Source organism: Microcaecilia unicolor, chromosome 11, assembly GCF_901765095.1.
Source record: "Microcaecilia unicolor chromosome 11, aMicUni1.1, whole genome shotgun sequence".
In the NCBI taxonomy this organism is placed as follows: domain Eukaryota; kingdom Metazoa; phylum Chordata; class Amphibia; order Gymnophiona; family Siphonopidae; genus Microcaecilia; species Microcaecilia unicolor.
In genome coordinates, this window is record NC_044041.1 from 119402894 (window position 1) to 119424833 (window position 21940).

At 48.0% G+C, this 21940-nt stretch overlaps 1 protein-coding gene across 1 annotated transcript in view; it reads left to right on the forward strand.

Annotated features, from left to right (window-relative positions):
* Positions 1-21940, forward strand: part of MAP4K2 (mitogen-activated protein kinase kinase kinase kinase 2) — a 108204-nt gene that overhangs the window by 39308 nt on the left and 46956 nt on the right. The window contains 9 exon segments of the mRNA XM_030217640.1: positions 509-547; positions 2145-2184; positions 12259-12356; positions 12358-12413; positions 13087-13140; positions 13143-13216; positions 16661-16702; positions 16796-16880; positions 17011-17088. Coding sequence (XP_030073500.1) covers positions 509-547; positions 2145-2184; positions 12259-12356; positions 12358-12413; positions 13087-13140; positions 13143-13216; positions 16661-16702; positions 16796-16880; positions 17011-17088 — 566 coding nt within the window.

Genomic DNA, 21940 nt, shown 5'->3' on the forward strand with positions numbered 1-21940 from the left:
TAGATGCCCCTGTTTTAGCTCACCACTGCCTCCTTAATAATTGGTCTGAGAATTGTTTTAAACATTTTCTGTAATAGGAGCTAGAGGGTTTAATAGAACTGTAGGGTTGGAGAGTACCACAGAACAGACCTTACTTTGATTAATCTGTGGTCTGAAGTGGCATGGCCGAATCATTGCTTGTTCTGCCTCTTTGGCTCATTCGTTCGGTAGAGAACATTGGGATGGGGGATGGATTTTTATACCACCTTTCTGTGGTTACAATCAAAGCGTTTTACATATTATATACAGGTACTTATTTTTACCTGGGGCAGTGGAGGGTTAAGTGACTTGCCCAGGGTCACAAGGAGCTGCAGTGGGAGTCGAACCCAGTTTCACTGGCATAAGCAGATGTTCACTCTTCCTCACCACCTTTACTATTAATAGGGCATCAGGGTACCTGGAGAATCCCTACACTTCTCATAACATTTTCACCTGCTCATAGCATGTTTTCCTCTTCCTTCCTTCATAGAAGCTTGATGGAATGTGTAGAGGAAGCATTGGAGCTCATGTAAATAAATAAAAAGTTTCCCCTCTCCAACAAATTACCAATTCTTGTGCCAATGGACTCTCCCGATACATAACCAACTTTCACAATCCAGTCTAACTTCTTGTCATCCCAGCCCACTCATCCAACAGTGTTCACCCAAACTCGCTTTCCTAACTACACTGTCTTTGCTATCCCATCCTGCATGAATTAGTTCTCATCCAAGTCAATATTTACTCACCCAACCAGCATTAATCCCACTTGTATTTCAACTAATGTTCAGCCCACCCAACTAATGCAACTAGGACTAAACTAACCCAACTAGGACTAAACTAACCAACTGAATCCATAATGAAGTCAGTCAATACATAGCCAATCCTCATCCAAGCTAGCCCACCTAGCACACAGCCATCCGTTGCCCAAAGTGATGTTCGACCAGCTTATCAGGCTTATTTTCGAAAGAGAAGGGCGCCCATCTTTCGACACAAATTGGGAGATGGGCGTCCTTCTCCCAAGGTCGCCCAAATCGGCATAATCGAAAGCCGATTTTGGGCGCTCTCGACTGCTTTCCATCACGGGGACGACGAAAGTTCCCAGGAGCGTGTCGGAAGCATAGTGAAGGTGGGACTGGGGCATGCTTAACACATGGGCATCCTCAGCCGATAATGGAAAAAAGAAGGGCGTCCCTGACGAGCACTTGGCCAACTTTACTTGGTCCATTTTTTCTTGCGACCAAGCCTCAAAAAGGGTGCCCGTACTGACTAGATGACCACCATAGGGAATCGGGGATGACCTCCCCTTACTCCCCAGTGGTCACTAACCCCCTCCCACCCTAAAAAAAAAACTTTAAAAATATTTTTTTACCAGCCTCTATGCCAGCCTCAAATGTCATACCCAGCTCCCTGACAGCAGTATGCAGGTCCCTGGAGCAATTTTGGTGGGTGCAGTGCACTTGCAGGCAGACCCAGGCCCATCCCTCCCTCTACCTGTTACACTTGTGGTGGTAATGTGAGCCCTTCAAAACCCACCAGAAACCCACTGTACCCACATGTAGGTACCCCCCTTCACCCCTTAGGGCTATGGTAGTGTTGTACAGTTGTGGGGAGTGGGTTTTGGGGGGCTCAGCACCCAATTTAAGGGAGCTATGCACCTGGGAACAATTTATGAAGTCCACTGCAGTGCCCCCTAGGGTGCCCGGTTGGTGTCCTGGCATTTGAGGGGGACCAGTGCACTACGAATGCTGGCTCCTCCCTGACCAAAGGGCTTGGATTTGGTTGTTTCTGAGATGGGTGTCCTTGGTTTCCATTATCGCCAAAAACCGGGGATGACCATCTCTAAGGTCGACCTAAATGTTAAGATTTGGGCATCCCTGACTGTATTATCGAAACGAAAGATGGATGCCCATCTTGTTTCGATAAAACGGGTTTCTCCACCCCTTCGCCAGGACATCCTGTGAGGACGTCCGCAGGAAAACTTGGGCACTCCATTCGATTATGACCTTCCACGTCAACTATCCTCTCAGCAAATCAACCTGATGCATTACCAACCATCACCTCAATTAACGTTTTCCAGCTCTGAAACTTCACCTCCATCCAGTTTCTGTTTGTTTTCTTCTCTCTAGGAGTCTGACTGCAAAGAAGTCAGAAGATCAGAAGGTAAGAGTAGTTTTTAGTTTATTAATTACTTGATTATACTGTCTTTCTTAAACAATTGTACCAAAGATGTTTACAATGCATAATAATAAAAGAAAAGAAACAAAATATAAAATATTAAGTCTAGCCAAACAATAAAACAAACAAATGCAGGACACAAGCAGAAGAAAAGACAAGCTAACAGTTGCCAATATAACCCAAAGGCAAGAGTTAAAGAAAGTAGTCAATTATTTGACATTGAGGTTGAAATTATTTGACATTGAGATTCAGGAATAATGTCAGGAAGTATTTTTTTCATGGAGAGGGTGGGTAGATACCTGGAATGCCCTCCCACGGGAGGTGGTGGATATGAAAACAGTAATGGAATTCAAAAATGTGGGATAAACACAAAGGAATCCTGTTTAGAAGGAATGGATCCACTGAAGCTTAGCAGAGATTGGGTGGTAATTGTGAAGCAAAGCCGGTGCTGGGCAGACTTCTTCGGTTTGTGCCCTGATCGTGGCTGAATAGATTTGGATAGGCTGGAGTGTAGCTTTTCAGGGGCTTTGACATTAACTTCAGAAATTTTAGAACAAGGACAGTGCCTTCTACAGTCTATGCCCTGAAAATGGTAAGGACAAATCAAGATCAGGTATACATATGAAGTATCACATACCATATGTAATGAGTTTGTCTTGTTGGGCAGACTGGATGGACCGTACACATCTTTATCTGCCATCATCTACTATGTTAACCACACATGTGGCATCTCTGTCAGCTCTAGTAAAAAACAGAGTATTCAATATCATTGTCTCTAGGTGTGCATGAGATACAGAAAGAAGGTGACCAAAGGTTTTGGTGCTAGGAGCATGTAGGCTTTGTGGATGCAACTGGGTATGCTGTCGGCCCTAGGCTTCTTATTTGATGCATTATTACTATAATATGGATTTTAAAAAGGTTTGGACAAGTTCTTGGAGGAAAAGTCCATAGTCTATGATTGAGACAGACGTAGGGAAACAACTGCTTGCCCTGGGATTTGTAGCATGGAATATTGCCACGATTTGGGCTTCTGCCAGGTATTTGTGACCTGGATTGGCCACAGGATACTGGGCTAGATGGACCATTGGTCTGACCCAGTATGGCTATTCTTATGTTCTTATGATTTAACCCAGTGTGTGTTTTCTAGTGAAAAAGGTGCCAGTACTCAATTGCCAGGCCACCCTTCAGAGGTGGGGTGATCACTGAGGGACCCATCCCACAATAGCCAGGCCCCCTGCAACCAGTCACAGAATTTGTGACAAGGCAGAATTGGTTTGTAGAGCCTGAGCTCTTTTCACTAAAACTTGGGGACCATGGTCAATTTTAGCAGACAGTGGAAAAAGTGCTGGTACTCAGTACCCCCTCAAAAAAAGCCCTGATTTAACCGCACCAAGAATGAGTTCCACAGGTTCATTATGACCATTAAACCAAAAGAAAACTTACCCTCTTATCTTATGTAATACTATTTATTAAATTGATTTATAAGTTAATTAGTCAAAATAGCATTCTAGGACATTGGTTCTCAACCTACGGTCCACAGACTCATGAGAGGTGTCCATGGGACCCAGGAGAGGTGTCTATTCTAGTCTAAGCATTTCTAGCCTGCTAATTTCCGATAGGAATCATAGCGGGTAACGTAAAAAACATCACTTACATATTCCAATGTCAGTCAATAAAATATTTCTCAAATAGAAAACTTTTAAAAACCTTCTTTTTTCATGCTGCTGAAATCCATGCAAAGTACAGAGACTGCTGTAGAGACAGTATCAGTGGTGTCTGTTGGGATATAGTAGCAGCATCTGCAGTTGGGGAGTTCTGAAGAAGCAGCAGTGGTGGGGGATGGAATTGGAGGTGGCCTGCATAGACTGAAAGCAGTAGTGGCCATGAAGTTGGGATCACAGATGACTGTGCAGGCTAGAAGCAGAAGTGGTTGTGGATTTTGGGTCAGCAGTGACAATAGGTGTGATCGGAGGCAGCTGTGAGGGCTGGAAGAAGTGGCGGTGATAGGGGTGTGATTGGAGGCAGCGGTGGTAGGGGTGTGATTGGAGGCAGCGGTGGCAGGGGTGTGATTGGAAGCAGCAGTGGGGGTCAGAAGAAGTGGCGGTGGTAGGGGTGTGATTGGAGGCGGCGATGGTAGGGGCGTGATTGGAGGCAGCGGTGGTAGGGGCGTGATTGGAGGCAGCGGTGGTAGGGGCGTGATTGGAGGCAGCGGTGGTAGGGGTGTAATCGGAGGCAGCTGTGGTGGTGATAGTGGTGTGATTGGAGGCAGAAGTGGTGAGGTTGTGATTGGAAGCACTACTACTACTACTACAATTTAGCATTTCTATAGCGCTACAAGGCGTACGCAGCGCAAACATAGAAGAAAGACAGTCCCTGCTCAAAGAGCTTACAATCTAATAGACAAAAAATAAAGTAATCAAATCAATTAATGTGTACAGGAAGGAGGAGAGGAGGGTAGGTGGAGGCGAGTGGTTACAAGTGGTTACGAGTCAAAAGCAATGTTAAAGAGGTGGGCTTTCAGTCTAGATTTAAAGGTGGCCAAGGATGGGGCAAGACGTAGGGGCTCAGGAAGTTTATTCCAGGCGTAGGGTGCAGCGAGACAGAAGGCGCGAAGTCTGGAGTTGGCAGTAGTGGAGAAGGGAACAGATAAGAAGGATTTATCCATGGAGCGAGTGCACGGGAAGGGGTGTAGGGAAGGACGAGTGTGGAGAGATACTGGGGAGCAGCAGAGTGAGTACATTATAGGTTAGTAGAAGAAGTTTGAACAGGATGCGAAAACGGATAGGGAGCCAGTGAAGCGACTTGAGGAGAGGGGTAGTATGAGTAAAGCGACCCTGGCGGAAGATGAGACGGGCAGCAGAGTTTTGAACCAATTGGAGAGGGGAGAGGTGACTAAGTGGGAGGCCAGCAAGAAGCAGATTGCAGTATTCTAAACGAGAGGTGACAAGGGTGTGGATGAGGGTTTTGGTAGAGTGCTCGGAAAGAAAGGGGCGGATTTTACGGATGTTGTAAAGAAAGAAACGACAGGTCTTGGCGATCTGCTGGATATGAGCAGAGAAGGAGAGAGAAGAGTCAAAGATGACCCCAAGGTTTTGAGCTGAGGAGACAGGGAGAATGAGAGAGCCATCAACAGAAATAGAAAACAGGGGAATGGGGAGGTAGGTTTGGGGGGAAAAATGAGAAGCTCGGTTTGTGGTCATGTTTAATTTCAGGTGGCATTGAGACATCCAGACAGCAATGTCAGACAAGCACGCTGAAACTTTGGTTTGGATGCAAGGTGAGATATCAGGGGTAGAAAGGTAGATTGGGAGTCATCACCATAGAGATGTAGGAAAAGCCATGGGATGAGATTAATGAACCAAGGGAAGAAGTGTAGATAGAAAAGAGGAGGGGACCAAGAACAGAACCCTGAGGTACGCCGACAGGCAGAGGGGATAGAAGTAGAAGAGGATCCACCAGAGTGAACACTGAAGGTGCGGAGGGAGAGGTAGGAAGAGAACCAGGAAAGGACAGAGCCCTGGAATCCAAGTGAGGACAGGGTATCGAGGAGTATGCTGTGATTGACAGTGTCAAAAGCAGTGGAAAGATCAAGAAGAATGAGGATGGAATAGAGACCTCTGGATTTAGCCAGTAATAGGTCATTGGAGACTTTAGTAAGCGCAGTTTCGGTTGAGTGGAGAGGGCGAAAACCAGATTGCAGAAGGGTAGTAGGGATGTGATCCAAGGCAGCTGTGGAGGCTGGAAGAAGTGGTAGGGGTGTGATCAGAGGCAGCGGTGGTAGGGGTGATCGGAGGCAGCTATGGGGGGTTGGAAGAAGTGGTGGTGATAGTGGTGTGATTGGAGGCAGAAGTGGTGAGGTGGTGATTGGAGGCAGCGGTGGGGGCTGGAAGAAGTGGCGGTGGTAGGAGAGTGATCGGAAGCAGCTGTGGGGGTTGGAAGAGGCAGCGGTGGTAGGGGTTTGATGGGAGGCAGCGGTGGGGGCTGGAAAAGGCAGCTGTGGTAAGGGGTGATCGTAGACAGTGGTTGTAGGGGTGTGATCTGCGGCAGCTGTGGGGGCTGGAAGAAGCAGCGGTGGTAAGGGTGTAATTGGAGGTGATTGCAGGCTGTAAGTAGAAGTGACAGTGGGGGTGGGGCCAGCAGTAACAGTAATGGGGGTGTGATGAGAGACAGCCATGGGGACCAGAAGCAGGAGCACTGGGACCCACATCAGCCTGGGAACAGCATTGCAGCATCAGAATTTGAGGAGAGAGAGAGATATTAATAGCAGGGAATAACTGAAAAGAAGGAGACTGACTGCTGGGGAGAAGAAAGAGAGACTTGGGCGAGGAAGAGAGAGCAAGATATATATGAGAGAGAGAGAGAAAAAAAAAAGAAGGATTGGTGGGGAAGGGAGATAGAGGACTAGTGGGAACAGACTTGGTCCTGAGGAAAAGGGGCCAGGATGCATGGTTGGAATGAACTGGGGGTCCCTGAACTTTTTGGAGGTTAACACAACCAACTATAGTAAAACCGTGACTAAGAGAAAATAAATATAATATCATGAAATAACAATGCAGTAATGCCAGCATAAGACAAAAATAAAAGCATCCAAAACAACATAAAATATGACAATGACTTGAAAAGTAAACCTGAACAGAACCAGCATCTTAATGTACAAAGCATGAAGACTCAGCCCAGCTCCCCAGACAGAAGGACAAATAATCAAAATAGCCGAGCTTGGCAGACACCAGAGCTCTATAGTTTGGCAATATATTTTTAAAAAGCAATGTCTGCATGTAAAGCAGAAATAGTCTGTTATGAAAATGTGTTGGGTGTAAATACGTATATGGCATGCAAATTTTTGTTATTCGTTTGTAGGTAATCTCAGGGTTGGTGTTTGGGTGAAGTTATGATGTAAATAAAGTCTGTATGCTGTAAAATACCTTGTATGGGCAGAGAACACACACTCACACTCTGTCTCTGGAGCAGGTATAAATTGGTGTGTGAGAGTATGTGTACTGTTAGGGCTAGATCTGGCTGTCTATTTGATAAAGCAGTGGTTCTCGACCCAGTCCCCAGGACACACTAAGCCAGTCAAGTTTTCGGAATACCCACGTTGAATATACATGAGGTGGATTTGCATACAGTGAAGGTAGTACATGCAGATTTAATCTCCTGCATATTAACTGTGGATATCCTGAAAAACCTGACTGGCTGGGTGTGTCCCGAGGACTTTGTTGAGAACCCCTGTTATAAAGTCACAAAGGCAACTATAAACAGGTGCTTTTGGACACTTCATATAATTGCCCTGTTAAGATAATACCTCCCCTCTGGGTCTCCACATTCATCAAACAGGAGAGGGGGAGTAGGGTTACCATATGGCTCCAGAAAAAGGAGGATGGATTGAGCCAGCCGGGTTTACTTCCATTGCTTTCCATTGAAAGCAATGGGAGTAAAACCCGGCTGGCTCAATCCGTCCTCCTTTTTCTGGAGCCATATGGTAACCCACCGTGAGCCCCTCCTCCCCTTACGAGATGATCCTTGGTAATGCACCACTTATCTGACCTTCTCCAGTTCAGGAGCCCAGCCATATCTCTGCCTCCTTAGGTTGCTCACAGGCAGTGGCGTAGCAAGGGCGGGGCGGTGGGGGCGGTCCGCCCCGGTGTCAGCAGTGTGGGGGGGGTGCTCCGCTCCCGCTGCTCCCACCCTGCCTTTAAAAAAAAAATTTGTGAAGCGGAGTCGCAGGCAGGCAGCGCCTCGCGTCTGCCCGGCTTGTAAAAGAAGTAAATGTTCTCAGGTCGTCATCGGCCTTCTTCACTGTGTCCCGCCCTCTTCTGAGGTAACTTCCGTATTTCCGCGAGGGCAGGACACAGTGAAGAAAGGCCCGACGATGACGAGAACATTTACTTCTTTACAAGCAGGGCAGACGCGAGGCGCTGCCTGCCTGTCAGAGATGCTGGTTGCCGACGTTTCAATTTCAAGACCATAAGGAAACCTGGACTTCTTTCTGTCTAGATTTGTATTATGCACAAGTTTAATGGCTTTAGTGTTGTATGTGTTCGCTTGGAGACGAAAGAGCTAATGAGACAAGTGAACTTTCTGAGACCCACTGTTTAATAAGGATTGGAGGTGCTGATTGAACGCAGTAGAAAAGCCCCCTCCCCCTCCAAAAAGAGCTGCTCCTGGGCTATAAGTAATTCGACCTTAAATGTAGAATCCCAAAGCTGACAGACTGATTAAAAGAAAACAACTTAACCATTGTGACTAGGGTGTGTTTTTTTTTTAAGGCAGGGTGGGAGCAGGAAAGAGAGCTGTCTCTCGATGGAGCTCACTGGTAGGCAGGTCAGGTCGGGTGGGGGTTCTCAGATGGGAGAGGGAGAGGGGTGTTTGTCGGGGTTCCCAGATGGGGGGGGGGTGGGGTGTTGTTGGGGTTCCCCGATGGGGAGGGGAGAAGGGGACTCCCCCAGATGGGAGAAGGGGACTGGGGTGGGGGTTCTCAGATGGGTGAGGAGAGAGGTGTTGTGGTGGGTTCTCAGATGGGGAGGGGAGAGGGTTCTCAGATGGGAGAGGGGACTGGGGTGGGGAGGGGGTTCTCAGATGGGAGAAGGGGGCTGGAACTGGGGGTCTGAGAAGGGGTCATGAGGGAAAATGGGGCATGCCTGGGGCAGGTGGGAGAATGGGTCGGACTGCAAAGGGGGGCCCTATGCAAGGCATGTGGATGAAGGGGGCTGGAACTGGGGGCTGAAAAGGAGGGTAGGTTGGGATACGGGGGCTGGCTAGTACTGGACTGGGGGCTGAAAAGGGGCAGGGGCTGAAACTGTGGGGACTGGGGGCTGAAAAGGAAACGGAAAAGTGGCTGTGGGGCTGAAGCTCAGGACTGGTGGGAGAAAAGGGCTGGGGCTGAAACTGGGACTGGTGGGATAGTGGGGCTGGAACTGGGGGCTAAAAAAAAGGGCAGAGAGAGGGGACAGATCCTGGATGGAAGAGGGAATGAGAGGGAGGGCAGACCCTGGATAGATGGGAGAGGGAGGGCAAATATTGGATTGAAGGGACAGAGAGAAAGGGCAGACAGTGAATGAAGGGGGAGAGAGAGGGCAGACGGGGCAGATGGTGGATGGAAGAGGCAGAGATAGAGGGCAGATGTAGATTGGAAGGGGCAGGGAGAGAGGGCAGACATTGGGATGGTAGGGGACAGCAGAGGAGGGCCGACACTGGATGGCAGAGAGAGAACTAAGAGATGCTGGATGTAAGGAGACAGTGAAAAGAAGATGAGGAAAGCAGAAACCAGAGACAACAAACTGTAAATAAAATATATATTTTTATTTTGTTGCTGCTCACTGTAGTGTTTAAGAGGCTTTCCTTTCCTTGTGTGATTTGTAGAAATGACTGCTTATGGTATGGTAGAATTGCTCTATAGGTCCTGAGTGTTTGTATTCTTGGCATGCCTAGTACTAGATTTTGGAGGGGGGTGTTAAAAAATGACCGGCCCCGGGTGTCAACTACCCTAGCTACTCCACTCTGCTCACAGGCCAGGTTTATCAAGCTCTCCACATGGGGCAGAAGCTGACTTCTCTACATCTAGGCTTTCTCCTGTACCAGCCATTAAGTAGCATTACAGGGATGCTGATGATAAATAATTGAAGCACACCCTGAGTTGGTAGAGCAGCCCCATATGAGAATTACCCTGCTTTAAACACTGTGTCAGAAGGAAACCTGTCCTAAGGTTCCTCACTTCAAACCCATGTGGGTATTATCTTGCTGTAACACTATGTCGGAAGGGAACTCTGTCTAATGTTCTTCCCTTCAACCCATGCGAGTGATTACCCTGCTGTAACAAGGGAATCTGTGTAAGATATCTCACTTTAAGCCCATGTGTGTATTACCTCCTGTAACACTGTGTCACAAGGGACTCTGTCTAAGATTCCTCACTTCAAAACCATGCGGGTATTACTTCCTGTAACACTGTGTCAGAAGGGAACCTGTCTAAGGTTCCTCATTTCAAACCATGTGGGTATTATCTTGCTGTACACTGTGTCGGAAGGAATCTGTCTAACGTTCCTCCCTTCAAACCCATGCGGGTATTACCCTGCTGTAACAAGGGAATCTGTGTAAGATATCTCACTTCAAACCCATGTGTGTATTATCCTGCTGTAACACTGTGTCAGAAGAGAATGTGTCTAGGTTCCTCACTTCAAAACCCATGCGAGTATTATCTAGCTGTAACAAGGGAATCTGTCTACGATATCTCACTTCAAACCCATGCTGGGTTTACCGTCCTTTAACAGTGTGGAAGGGAATCTGTCTAAGACAGGATGGCGAACCTATGGCACGCATGCCATAGAGGGCACGCAGAGCCATCTCCTTTGGCACGCGTGGCCGGTCGCTGGTCCCGCCCACTCTCCCTCCCCTCCGAGCACCAGGCCGGCTCCCTCCTTCCACCAAGCACCAGGCCGCCCGCCCTCCCTTCCTCTTACAACAACCAAGCACCAGGCCGCCCGCCCGCCCTCCCTCCCAGCACCAGGGCCCCCCCTCCTCCGAAATTTAAAAAAGGCGTAACCTCGGGGTTAAGGCGGCAGCGGGAAAGCGTGTTCTTTGCTCGGCGCGCCTTCGGCCTTCCCTTCTGTCTCTCAAGCTCTGGTCCCGCCCTCGGGACCAGAGCTTGAGAGACAGAAGGGAAGCCGAAGGCGCCCGGCAAAGAACACGCTTTTCGCTGCCCGACGGCCACCTTAACCCCGAGTACGCCTTTTAAATTTCGGAGGAGGGAGGCCTGGTGCTGGGAAGGAGGGCGGGCGAGTGCCTTATTGCTTGGTTGGTGGAGGGCGGGCGGGCGGCCTGGTGCTGGGAGGGAGGCCTGATAACTGGGTGCTGGTTGGAGGGAGGGAGGCCTGATGCTGGGTGCTGCTTGGTGGGAGGGAGGCCTGATGCTTGGTTGGGAGGGAGGGAGGCCTGGTACTGGGAGGGAGGACAGGGGGGGAGAGGAGGGTGGCTGGACATGGGTGGCTGGAGGGAGGGTAGGGGGGAGAGGAGGGTGGCTGGACATGGGTGGCTGGAGGGGAGAGGAGGGTTGCTGGACATGGATGGAGGGTAAGAATGAAGAAAGAAAGGAGGAAAGTAAGAAATAAATGGAAAGGAAGCCCTGGAAACGGAGTTAAGAGAACAGATAGAGAGCAGCAGAATCAGAGACTAGAACCAATATGGATAGAAAAACAAAATCACCAGACACAAAGGTAGAAAAAATCATTTTATTTTCATTTTAGTGTTTGGAATATGTCCAATTTGAGAATTTACATCTGCTGTCTTATTTTGCACTGGGTATACTGGAGCTGTAACAGCTTACAGAAATGATTTATAATGAAAAAAATCATGTTATTTTTTTTCTCCTATACTAGTATATATTTTCAATGATGTCTGTTTATATGCGCCATGGCTGGTGTAAGGGGTGTGGCTATCATAGGGGTGGAGTCATATGTGGTGACCCTGCCCATAATGAGTACCGGCATTTTGCGATAAATATTCGATTTTGGGTTGCTGTTTGGGCACTCGGTCTCTGAAAGGTTTGCCATCACTGGTCTAAGATATCTCACGTCAAACCCATGCGGGTATTATCTCCTGTAACACTGTGTCAGAAGGGAATCTGTCTAAGGTGGATGGGTGGGGGAGGAGGGAGAATTCAGCCTGTTCCTCAGGATGCACCTTGCCAATTGGGTTTTTCAGGATTTCTACAATGAATTTAAGATTGATGTTTATGCCCTACCTCCATTGTATGCAAATCTCTCTCATGGAGTGGAGGAGTGGCCTAGTGGTTAGGGTGGTGGACTTTGGTCCTGGGGAACTGAGAAACTGAGTTTGATTCCCACTTCAGGCACAGGCAGCTCCTTGTGACACTGGGCAAGTCACTTTGCCACATGTAAGCCGCATTGAGCCTGCCATGAGTGGGAAAGCGCGGGGGTACAAATGTAATAAAAATAAAAATGTGTATTCATTGTGGGTATCTTGAAAATATGACTGGCTGAGTGTGTCCCAAGGACTGTGGTCGAGAGCCATTATTAGAAGGGTTCATATTTGCTCTCTTACTCTGCAGATGAGATCGTCAAGCAGCCTGGGCACATTACGCCCTCCGGTGATACTGGGACCATTAAAAAAGCCTTGCATGTGACTGAAGGCAGCTCAATTACAGCTGTACCAACCCCCTGAAGAGCCCATGAGCAGCATAGACCTTCAAGGGAATGAGACAACCTCAGGTAGGATGGCCAAGATTTTCGAATGGGTTGATTGGCGATGTCAGTAGAGATGTGGAGAATGTGTAATGGATATAACAGGAGGTTTGTTTGCATAAGCAGATGGGAAGGCAGTGCTGTGATTATTTGTCCCTTTCAGCCAGTGATCAAATTATATCTCCAGTATAATATTAAGTGAGAATTATGCCATCCTTTTTTCAGATTAGAAATTAAAGTTAGGGCTAGCCTGGTGACTTACATGGTAAGTGCTGTTCACGATTATGTGGAAAGTCCCCAATTTGATTCGTGGGTTAGGACTTCCTCTTCCGCAGTTGATTTGAGCATGGGATGGGGGTGGGAGAGGGAGTTACAGTCATTGTGTGGGAGTGGACACCTAGTGGTCAAAGTCAGGCCCTTGGTTGTAGGCCCTGAAGGGAGTCAGGCTTATGTGGCCCACAGCCCAAGATTGCCATTGCAGCCACCCAACGAGTAATATTTGGAACTCGAGTAATATTTGGGCTGAGCATGTGAGAGGTGGGTGGTCAAATGAAGGTCACCATGCCAGATCCTAGCTTGGTTCTGTCTGAATGGGAGAGATAAGGAGAAGGAGGAAACTGTTGGACCAAAAACAATTGAACCTGATTGTACTCCTCTGTAAAGTTCACTCTACGTTTACCCCAATCTGTCCATGTTTTAGGCAGTTGCATGGTTACCACTGCTCTGTTCCCAGAAAGGAAGGAACCGGGCTCTCCTCTGTGCCTGCCGACCCCTCCTCCTCTCTTCTTTCTTCCGAATGGGCTACGATGAAGCACAGAGATGAGACGTTGGTGAGTGCTCTGGAGGGACGAGACAGGGGCAGAGATAGCCAGAGAGAAGTCAGGAGTCAGACACACAGATCCATCAAGTGTTCAGCTTTGCTGCATCTATCTATTTGACTCTGATTTGTGTTCTTTAACAAACCCACAAGAATTAGGTATGCTGCCTACCTTAATAGGAAAAGAATGCAGTGTCCACCATACCTAAGGGACATCTTTGATATTATAACTAAAGAGCTGTAAGACTTGATATTGGTGCTGAACAGTTCTCAGATGATAAATGCTGAAGCTTTTCTTTAGGGGTGAGCTTTTCTACTATCACAGAATCCAAGATTGTATTAACTCACTCCACCAAGGTGGGAGGCTCTGATTCCCCCCCCCCCCCCCCCCCACTTAAAAAAACACGCCTGTAGATCTGATGTCCTAAACATTATTTCCATAGATACAGATTGAGGAAAAACTTCTAGTTCACCTCTGAGACAAGGTGCTGGGCTTTATGGATCCTGGTCGACTCAAAATGGCTTTTATTATGTTTTTATATTATATAAGTACATAAGTACATAAGTAGTGCCATACTGGGAAAGACCAAAGGTCCATCTAGCCCAGCATCCTGTCACCGACAGTGGCCAATCCGGTCAAGGGCACCTGGCACGCTCCCCAAACGTAAAAACATTCCAGACAAGTTATACACTAAAATGAGGAATTTTTCCAGTCCATTTAATAGCGGTCTATGGACTTGTCCTTAGGAATCTATCTAACCCCTTTTTAAACTCCGTCAAGCTAACCGCCCGTACCACGTTCTCCGGCAACGAATTCCAGAGTCTAATTACACGTTGGGTGAAGAAAAATTTTCTCCGATTCGTTTAAATTTACCACACTGTAGCTTCAACTCATGCCCTCTAGTCCTAGTATTTTGGATAGCGTGAACAGTCGCTTCACATCCACCCGATCCATTCCACTCATTATTTTATACACTTCTATCATATCTCCCCTCAGCCGTCTCTTCTCCAAGCTGAAAAGCCCTAGCCTTCTCAGCCTCTCTTCATAGGAAAGTCGTCCCATCCCCACTATCATTTTCGTCGCCCTTCGCTGTACCTTTTCCAATTCTACTATATCTTTTTTGAGATACGGAGACCAGTACTGAACACAATACTCCAGGTGCGGTCGCACCATGGAGCGATACAACGGCATTATAACATCCGCACACCGGACTCCATACCCTTCCTAATAACACCCAACATTCTATTCGCTTTCCTAGCCGCAGCAGCACACTGAGCAGAAGGTTTCAGCGTATCATCGACGACGACACCCGATCCCTTTCTTGATCCGTAACTCCTAACGCGGAACCTTGCAAGACGTAGCTATAATTCGGGTTCCTCTTACCCACATGCATCACTTTGCACTTGTCAACATGAACTTCATCTGCCACTTGCACGCCCATTCTCCCAGTCTCGCAAGGTCCCTCCTGTAATCGTTCACATTCCTCCTGCGACTTGACGACCCTGAATAATTTTGTGTCATCGGCGAATTTAATTACCTCACTAGTTTATTCCCATCTCTAGGTCATTTATAAATACATTAAAAAGCAACGGACCCAGCACAGACCCCTGCGGGACCCCACTAACTACCCTCCTCCACTGAGAATACTGGCCACGCAATCCTACTCTCTGCTTCCTATCTTTCAACCAGTTCTTAATCCATAATAATACCCTACCGTCCGATTCCATGACTCTGCAATTTCTTCAGGAGTCCTTTCGTGCGGCACTTTGTCAAACGCCTTCTGAAAATCCAGATATACAATATCAACCGGCTCCCCATTGTCCACATGTTTGCTTACCCCCTCAAAAAAAATGCATTAGATTGGTGAGGCAAGACTTCCCTTCACTAATCCGTGCTGACTTTGTCTCATCAGTCCATGTTTTTGTATATGCTCTGCAATTTTATTCTTAATAATAGCCTCCACCATCTTGCCCTGCACCGACGTCAGACTCACCGGTCTATAATTTCCCGGATCTCCTCTGGAACCCTTCTAAAAATCGGAGTAACATTGGCTACCCTCCAGTCTTCCGGTACTACACTCGATTTTAGGGACAGATTGCATATTTCTAACAGTAGCTCCGCAAGTTCATTTTTTAGTTCTATTATACTCTGGGATGAATACCATCAGGTCCCGGTGATTTACTACTCTTCAGCTTGCTGAACTGACCCATTACATCCTCCAAGGTTACAGAGAATTTGTTAGTTTCTCCGACTCCCCCGCTTCAAATATTCTTTCCGGCACCGGGTGTCCCCCCCCAAATCCTCCTCGGTGAAGACCGAAGCAAAGAATTCATTTAATTTCTCCGCTACGGCTTTGTCCTCCTTGATCGCCCCTTTAACACCATTTTCGTCCAGCGGCCCAACCGACTCTTTGGCCGGTTTCCTGCTTTTAATGTATCTAAAAAAATTTTTACTATGTATTTTGCTTCCAACGCTAATTTCTTCTCAAAGTCCTTTTTTGCCCTCCTTATCTCCGCTTTGCATTTGGCTTGGCATTCCTTATGATCTATCCTGTTACTTTCAGTTGGTTCTCTTCTCCACTTTCTGAAGGATTGTTTTTTGGCTCTAATGATTTCCTTTATCTTACTGTTTTAGCCACGCTAACAGTTATCTTTATTAGTGCTAGTAGGTGCCATGGAGAGGTGATAAAAGGAAAGAGGCGACAAACAGTGGCATAATGAGGAGCCACCATAGCTTAGCTTCACCTGTAGATCAGTATGAGAGTCTGCTTTGAATCCCAAGAGTTGTGAGACTTCTTTCAGTGGTTCCTGATGAGAAAATCAGGAGACAGAGCATTGAAACCCAAGGGTACTGGGGCAGCAGAATGTGTGGAGGCCTGGGGGAGGCAAGGCATATGGAGGCCTAGGGGAAATGGGGTGGCAGGGTGTGTAGAGGCCTATGGGCAGGAAACAGCAGGGTGTAGGAAGTACATAAGTAATGCCATACTGGGAAAAGACCAAGGGTCCATCGAGCCCAGCATCTTGTCCACGACAGCGGCCAATCCAGGCCAAGGGCACCTGGCAAGCTTCCCAAACGTACAACATTCTATACATGTTATTCCTGGAATTTTGGATTTTTCCAAGTCCGTTTAGTAGCGGTTTATGGACTTGTCCTTTAGGAAACCGTCCAACCTGTGTTGGGCCATGAAAGCAGCATAGCATGTGGAGGCCTGAGGATGACAAGGTGTGTGAAGGCCTAGGGGCATAAAACAGCTGTGCATGAAAAGATCTAGGGATGGTGGGATGTAGGCAGTCTGGTATGTGGAGGCCTACAGTGTTTGCAAAGCTTGCATTTTTAGAGAAAGTTTAAGGAAGTTGGTACATTGAACTTAGTTTACATCTGTGGCAGCTTCTCAGCCAGGTACAATGGTAATCTCACCTTGCTTACAGTGTGATTCTACTTCTCTCTCCTCTTCAGAGATCGGCTTGCCATGGACTCCCACCGACCCCCAAGGTCCATGTAAGTTCTGCCTGTGCATCGCCTCTCTTTCAGTAGAATGAATCTCCTGCCTCATACTTTTGGTTTCTAATAGTCATGCTTTTTTCTGGGCAGATGGGAGCCTGCTTTTCTAAAGTCTTTAATGGATGCCCTTTGAAAATCAACTCAGCTGTGACTTGGATTCACCCGCGGACAAGAGGTGCATAATGAGGACAGGTTGTTTGCTGACTCCGTTATACATAAAGGCTTTCAGTTATGGATGAGAAGTGCTGGATGCTGAAGCCGTTTTTTGCCTGAACAAATTGTACACTTCTCTCTCTGTCTTCCAGATCAGTACCTGGTGGTTGGAGCTGAAGAAGGGATTTATACTTTAAACCTCCATGAGCTGCACGAGGACACCCTGGAAAGGTATACAGCATGTGTAGGTGGGGGGGAGAGGGACCTGATTTAATAATGCCAACCACAGTTTGCCTATTGCCTACCTCTCGTGCAAGGCTAAATAGGCAGAAAGGGGTACAAGTCTTGCTGTAAGGGTGAGAGTCAGCTTTTGCAGACCCAGCAGAAGGTGATGTAGGGAATGGTATAAGAGTGCTGGCTGTAGAAAAGTTTGCAGCTTCTGCAACCCCAGCCTCTTTCAGTAGGAGGTACCACAAAGCATGCAACTCGCCCTTTGTTCTTTCAGGTTCTTTAATTCTTATGGCACATCATGCCAAGTTTTGCTTGATCCACTCTCCCATCCTCTTCCCCTGATCATTTCTCACTCCCCCCTATCCAATATCTCTCACTCCCTTATCCTCTGTTCTTCTCTCTCTCTGCCTCGCTCTCTTCACTTCCATGTATGATCTCACCCTTACTTAACCCTCTCATCCACTCCTTCCTGCTTTGTTTAAGCCTTCCCCCCTCTCCCCCAATATAATCTTCTCACAGTCCTCTTAGTGGCCTCTCCTCAACTTGTGCATTCCTCACCCTTCAGCGTTAGGCTATCCCTTTCCCTTCAACTGACAGGACAGGTGCACTTTGGGCCTCCTCTGCTGGATTCATTGTTAATGGGTCATGCCGGCAGTTTCCCTGAGACTATAAAGCCCCACATGTTCAACTTCAGGTTTCTATGGAACTTTGGAAGGCTAAGTGCTTTGAAAGTATGCCTCAAAATCATCCATGGCGATGCCCCCAGTCTACATGTCAGATAGACCTACCATCCAGGAATGCTAAAAAAATCATCTCGCACATTCCTTAATCTTCATTTCCCCAACTGCAAAGGCCTAAAATACAAATTAATGCACGCATTCAACCTTTCCTATATGAGCATGCATTCTGGAACGCATTGCTACTCAACCTAAAAGTGACCTATGAACTGACCAACTTCTGTAAACTACTAAAGACCCATCTCTTCGACAAGATATACCACAAAGACCAAAACATGTGAAACTCTACATATATCCAGAAATGTTAATAATGCCTTCTGTTATCTACTATCATGTATTCCACTACCATGTAACCCAAATCCTTCTGTTAACACCAAATATTACTCTTTTCTCTTTCCATTATCCATGATGTATTGTAAGCCACATTGAGCCTGCAAAAAGGTGGATAATGTGGGATACAAATGCAACAATAAATAAATAACAAACCAGTGGAGCAGGAAGTATATGCAGCATGAAATGACACATCAATCCTGCTGGGCTGCAGCTGTTGCTAGGGCAGTAGTTTAAGAGGACAAGTCTATAACTAGGTGTATCCATTTAGGTGTCCTGAGGAGTAGCCTAATGGTTAGTACAGAGGACAGAGAACCTGGGGAGCTGGGTTCAATTCCCACTGCAGCTCCTTTTGACTCTGGACAAGTAACTTAACCCTCCATTGCGCTCCTTTGGAAAAGGACCCCACTAGGATAGAGAAATACCTGCATATGATTACATTACGTTATTGCTTGTATTCCGCAATAGCCATGAGAGTTCAATACAGATTACCAGAAAGATTAAACAGGCAATGCCTGCGAAATTGCATAAAATAACTGCTTTGGTTGTATCGCAGAAAGGCGGTATATCAAATCCCGTTACTCTCATCCTAAAGCAGGGGCGCTCAGTGCAAGTCCTTGAGGTCTGCAACCCCAGTCGGGTTTTCAGGATTTCCTAAGCATGAGATCTATTTGCATGCAGTGTCTGTCAGTTCTCAGGTTCAGAGCCCGCGGGGCTGGGCTCTGGAGCAAACGTGAGCCCTTGGGCTGCTGACGAGGAGCGACAGCAGCAGGCAAAACCCACCAACCAACACTGGGTAAGCACACCGGCAGGGACTGCAGGCACTGCCCAGCGAACCGGAACACATGGACTGGAATCCCCCGGGACTGGAGGACCCAGGACTGGAACACTGGACTGCATCCCCCGGACTGGAACACACACCGGACCGGAACACACGGGACTTGAGCACACTGGACTGGTCCCCCGGACTGGAGGACACAGGACTGGAGCACACTGGACTGGTCCACACAGCTTCACCTGCACTTAGCTACTAAGCCCCCCAGAAGGTTAGCTCCTGGGTTCGAGTAGCTGGCAGGACTTACTGGATACCGGATGACACAGGGACCAGGACTGGAAACAGAAGTGCTCCTAACCTAAACTGATCTATGTGCTCCCAAGCCCTAAACCAGCAGGAGTGTTCCTAACAGAAAACTGACAAAAGGACTTCTAAGCCCTATAATAAACAGGAGCTCCTAAGCCCTGCTCAGAAAGGGACTTCCTAAGCCCTAAACTAACAGAGCAGGGAACTAAACACAAAGCTAACACAGGTGCTACTAAGCACCAACTACAAGCAGAGCTCTACACTAATAAGCTAAACACAAAACTACCAAGCTACCTAAGCACTGCTCTAGCAAGCTAGATACAACTAACAAGGTGCTTCCTAAGCACTACTCTGGCAAGCAACCAGAAGAGCTCCTAGCACTAAAAGGGAAGACAGGGGAGCCACAAGGAAAAACAGGGAAGCTAACACATAAGCCAAAAGTGCTTCTAAAGCACCAAACACCAACAGCAAAGACTGCAATGCTCCCAATAGCACAAACACCAGAAGTACTTCTAACAGCAAACTCGGCAGTGTTCCTAACACCACCAAACCCTGAAGTACTTCTATCAACAACAGAGCTTCCAAAGCCCTACACACAGCAATGCTTCCAAACCAAGAGGGAAAAGCAGGAAAGCTAAACACACAGACACCAGTGCACACTGCACTAACACTAACCTGGCCCTTAGCAAAAGCAAGCAGGGGAAACTAGACACAAAGTCAGAAGTGCACACTGCACCACCCTACCTAAAGCAAACACCACTGTTGCAAAGGCCCTGAAGGAAACAAGACCACTTCCTTATCAAGGCCCACCCTGATGATGTCACACTCCCTAGACCTAGGCAAAAGCACACTGACCCAGAGGGCCCAAACCCACACCAATGCAACACTGTGAAGCACTTGAAGCCAGTACAACCCAAAGAGAGAAAGAGCCAGCTCAGAAGGACAGAGAAAAGAAACAGAAGCCAGCTAGAAGCTGGACCCCCAGGAAAGAGGTAAGTTTGAGAGGGGTTCCGACCCCAATCATAACAGTGTCTCCATTGGGTTGTGGACCTAGAGGGCCAACATTGAGCATCCCTGCTTTAAAGGAAGTAGAAATACCAGTGTAGGGCAGTATCCTATAATTTACCCACACAAGTGGGAGCCTGGCCTATGCTCCACCCCTGTGTACACCTCTTTTACAATATGCGCTCTAGAGGTTAAGTAGGTATTTGCTTACGCAGGCTGCTAGCATATATGCATGTAAGTTTATAGTTTATTTGAACTTCCTATACAGTTTCCATAGCGTCCCACAGATCAATCCAGAGACTGGTGCGTTATGTCCCTCTGCCAGCAGGTGGAGATAGAGAGAACTTCTGAGGCTCACTGTATGTGGTCATACACAGCCCACCCAAACCTCAGTATTCTCTCTATCTAGCAGGTGGAGGGTCATAACTCTGCAGCTCTGGTGTCTGTCTCCTCACCCTTCCCGAGGGACGAGTTGAGCCTTCCTTAGGGGGTTGAGAGCTCCCTTCTCTGGTGAGCAGGGTATACCTGGTGGCACCAGGTCCCTCCCTTCCTTCCCCCACAGCCTTTTGGGACCCTTTCTTGCAGCCACACGAGGATTAGTGCTGTGTTGGAAGAAAACAAACTCCCGTGCTCTCAGGCAGCAGGATTTCGTTCCCCGGCCCGTGGCGGTGGTGAGCGTGTGGGGAAGGGGTCCGCAGGGTACTTTGGCGGCTCCCTCTGAGACAGTAAAGCACTGCTCCTGGTGTGGGAGCCGGATGAGGCAGCGTTGGGGGTTTGTTTTATTGTCCTTGTGAGGCCCTGGATGGGAACATCCGCGCCGACGTCGGAAGCCGCACGTTGCTGGTGGGGTGTTTGGCTTTGGAGTCAGCGGCCTCCTACAGCACTACTGTGGCGGTTTCGGGGGAGGAGGTTTTTGGTGCCATTTCTGCCTGGGCAGCTTCGGGGGCTTTGTCGGCTGCTGCCCTTCCCGGCCCAGCTGTGCACGTTTCAGAGGATGTGTTTTTTTATCTGGCCAGGATTCAGGAATGGGCAGAGGAGCTCTGGGAGCATCAGCACGCCTACCTACATGCCTAGTTCCTCCGGGGCAGTCCTCTCCCAGCGCCATTTTGAATTTGCCTCATGCTTCTTTCGCGTCTGCACCTGTGCCTGTCTGAGGAGGAGACACAGGTGCTGCAGACAGGGGAAAAGGATTTTAGAACAGAAGACCCCTTTTTCCCCTGAATTTATTCTTTTGTTGCACAGAGCCTTTCCTCCTTAAGCGCTCTGGGGGGGGGGGGGGGGGGGGGGGGTCCACTAAGGCAGCTTTTGAGGCCCCCGTCAGGGGAGGTGGCCTCTGTCTCCCCCTTACTGCCTAAGAGGAAAGTCTAGAGCCTCGGGACCTAGAAGCGGTTTCAGTGGCCTCGGAGACGGATGATGGTCAGTTATCATCTGTTTCTAGGTTGGCCAGGTCTGATATGCTGAAGGAGGGCGAGTTCAATCAGAGAGTGGAGATGATCCTACAGCGGCGCGGCTTTTTTCCAGGAGGAACTTCCAGCCGTTACTGTGCAGGCCTTGGAGGTTTTTAAACATCTGTTCTCCGGGTAGCAGTCCCTCGACCGCAGTGATGCCTTCCATAATGTCGGGGACCAAGAGACCCACCAGAACTTTCCATATCCATGAGGTGATGAAGATCCTTATCTCTGCGCAATGGGACATGCC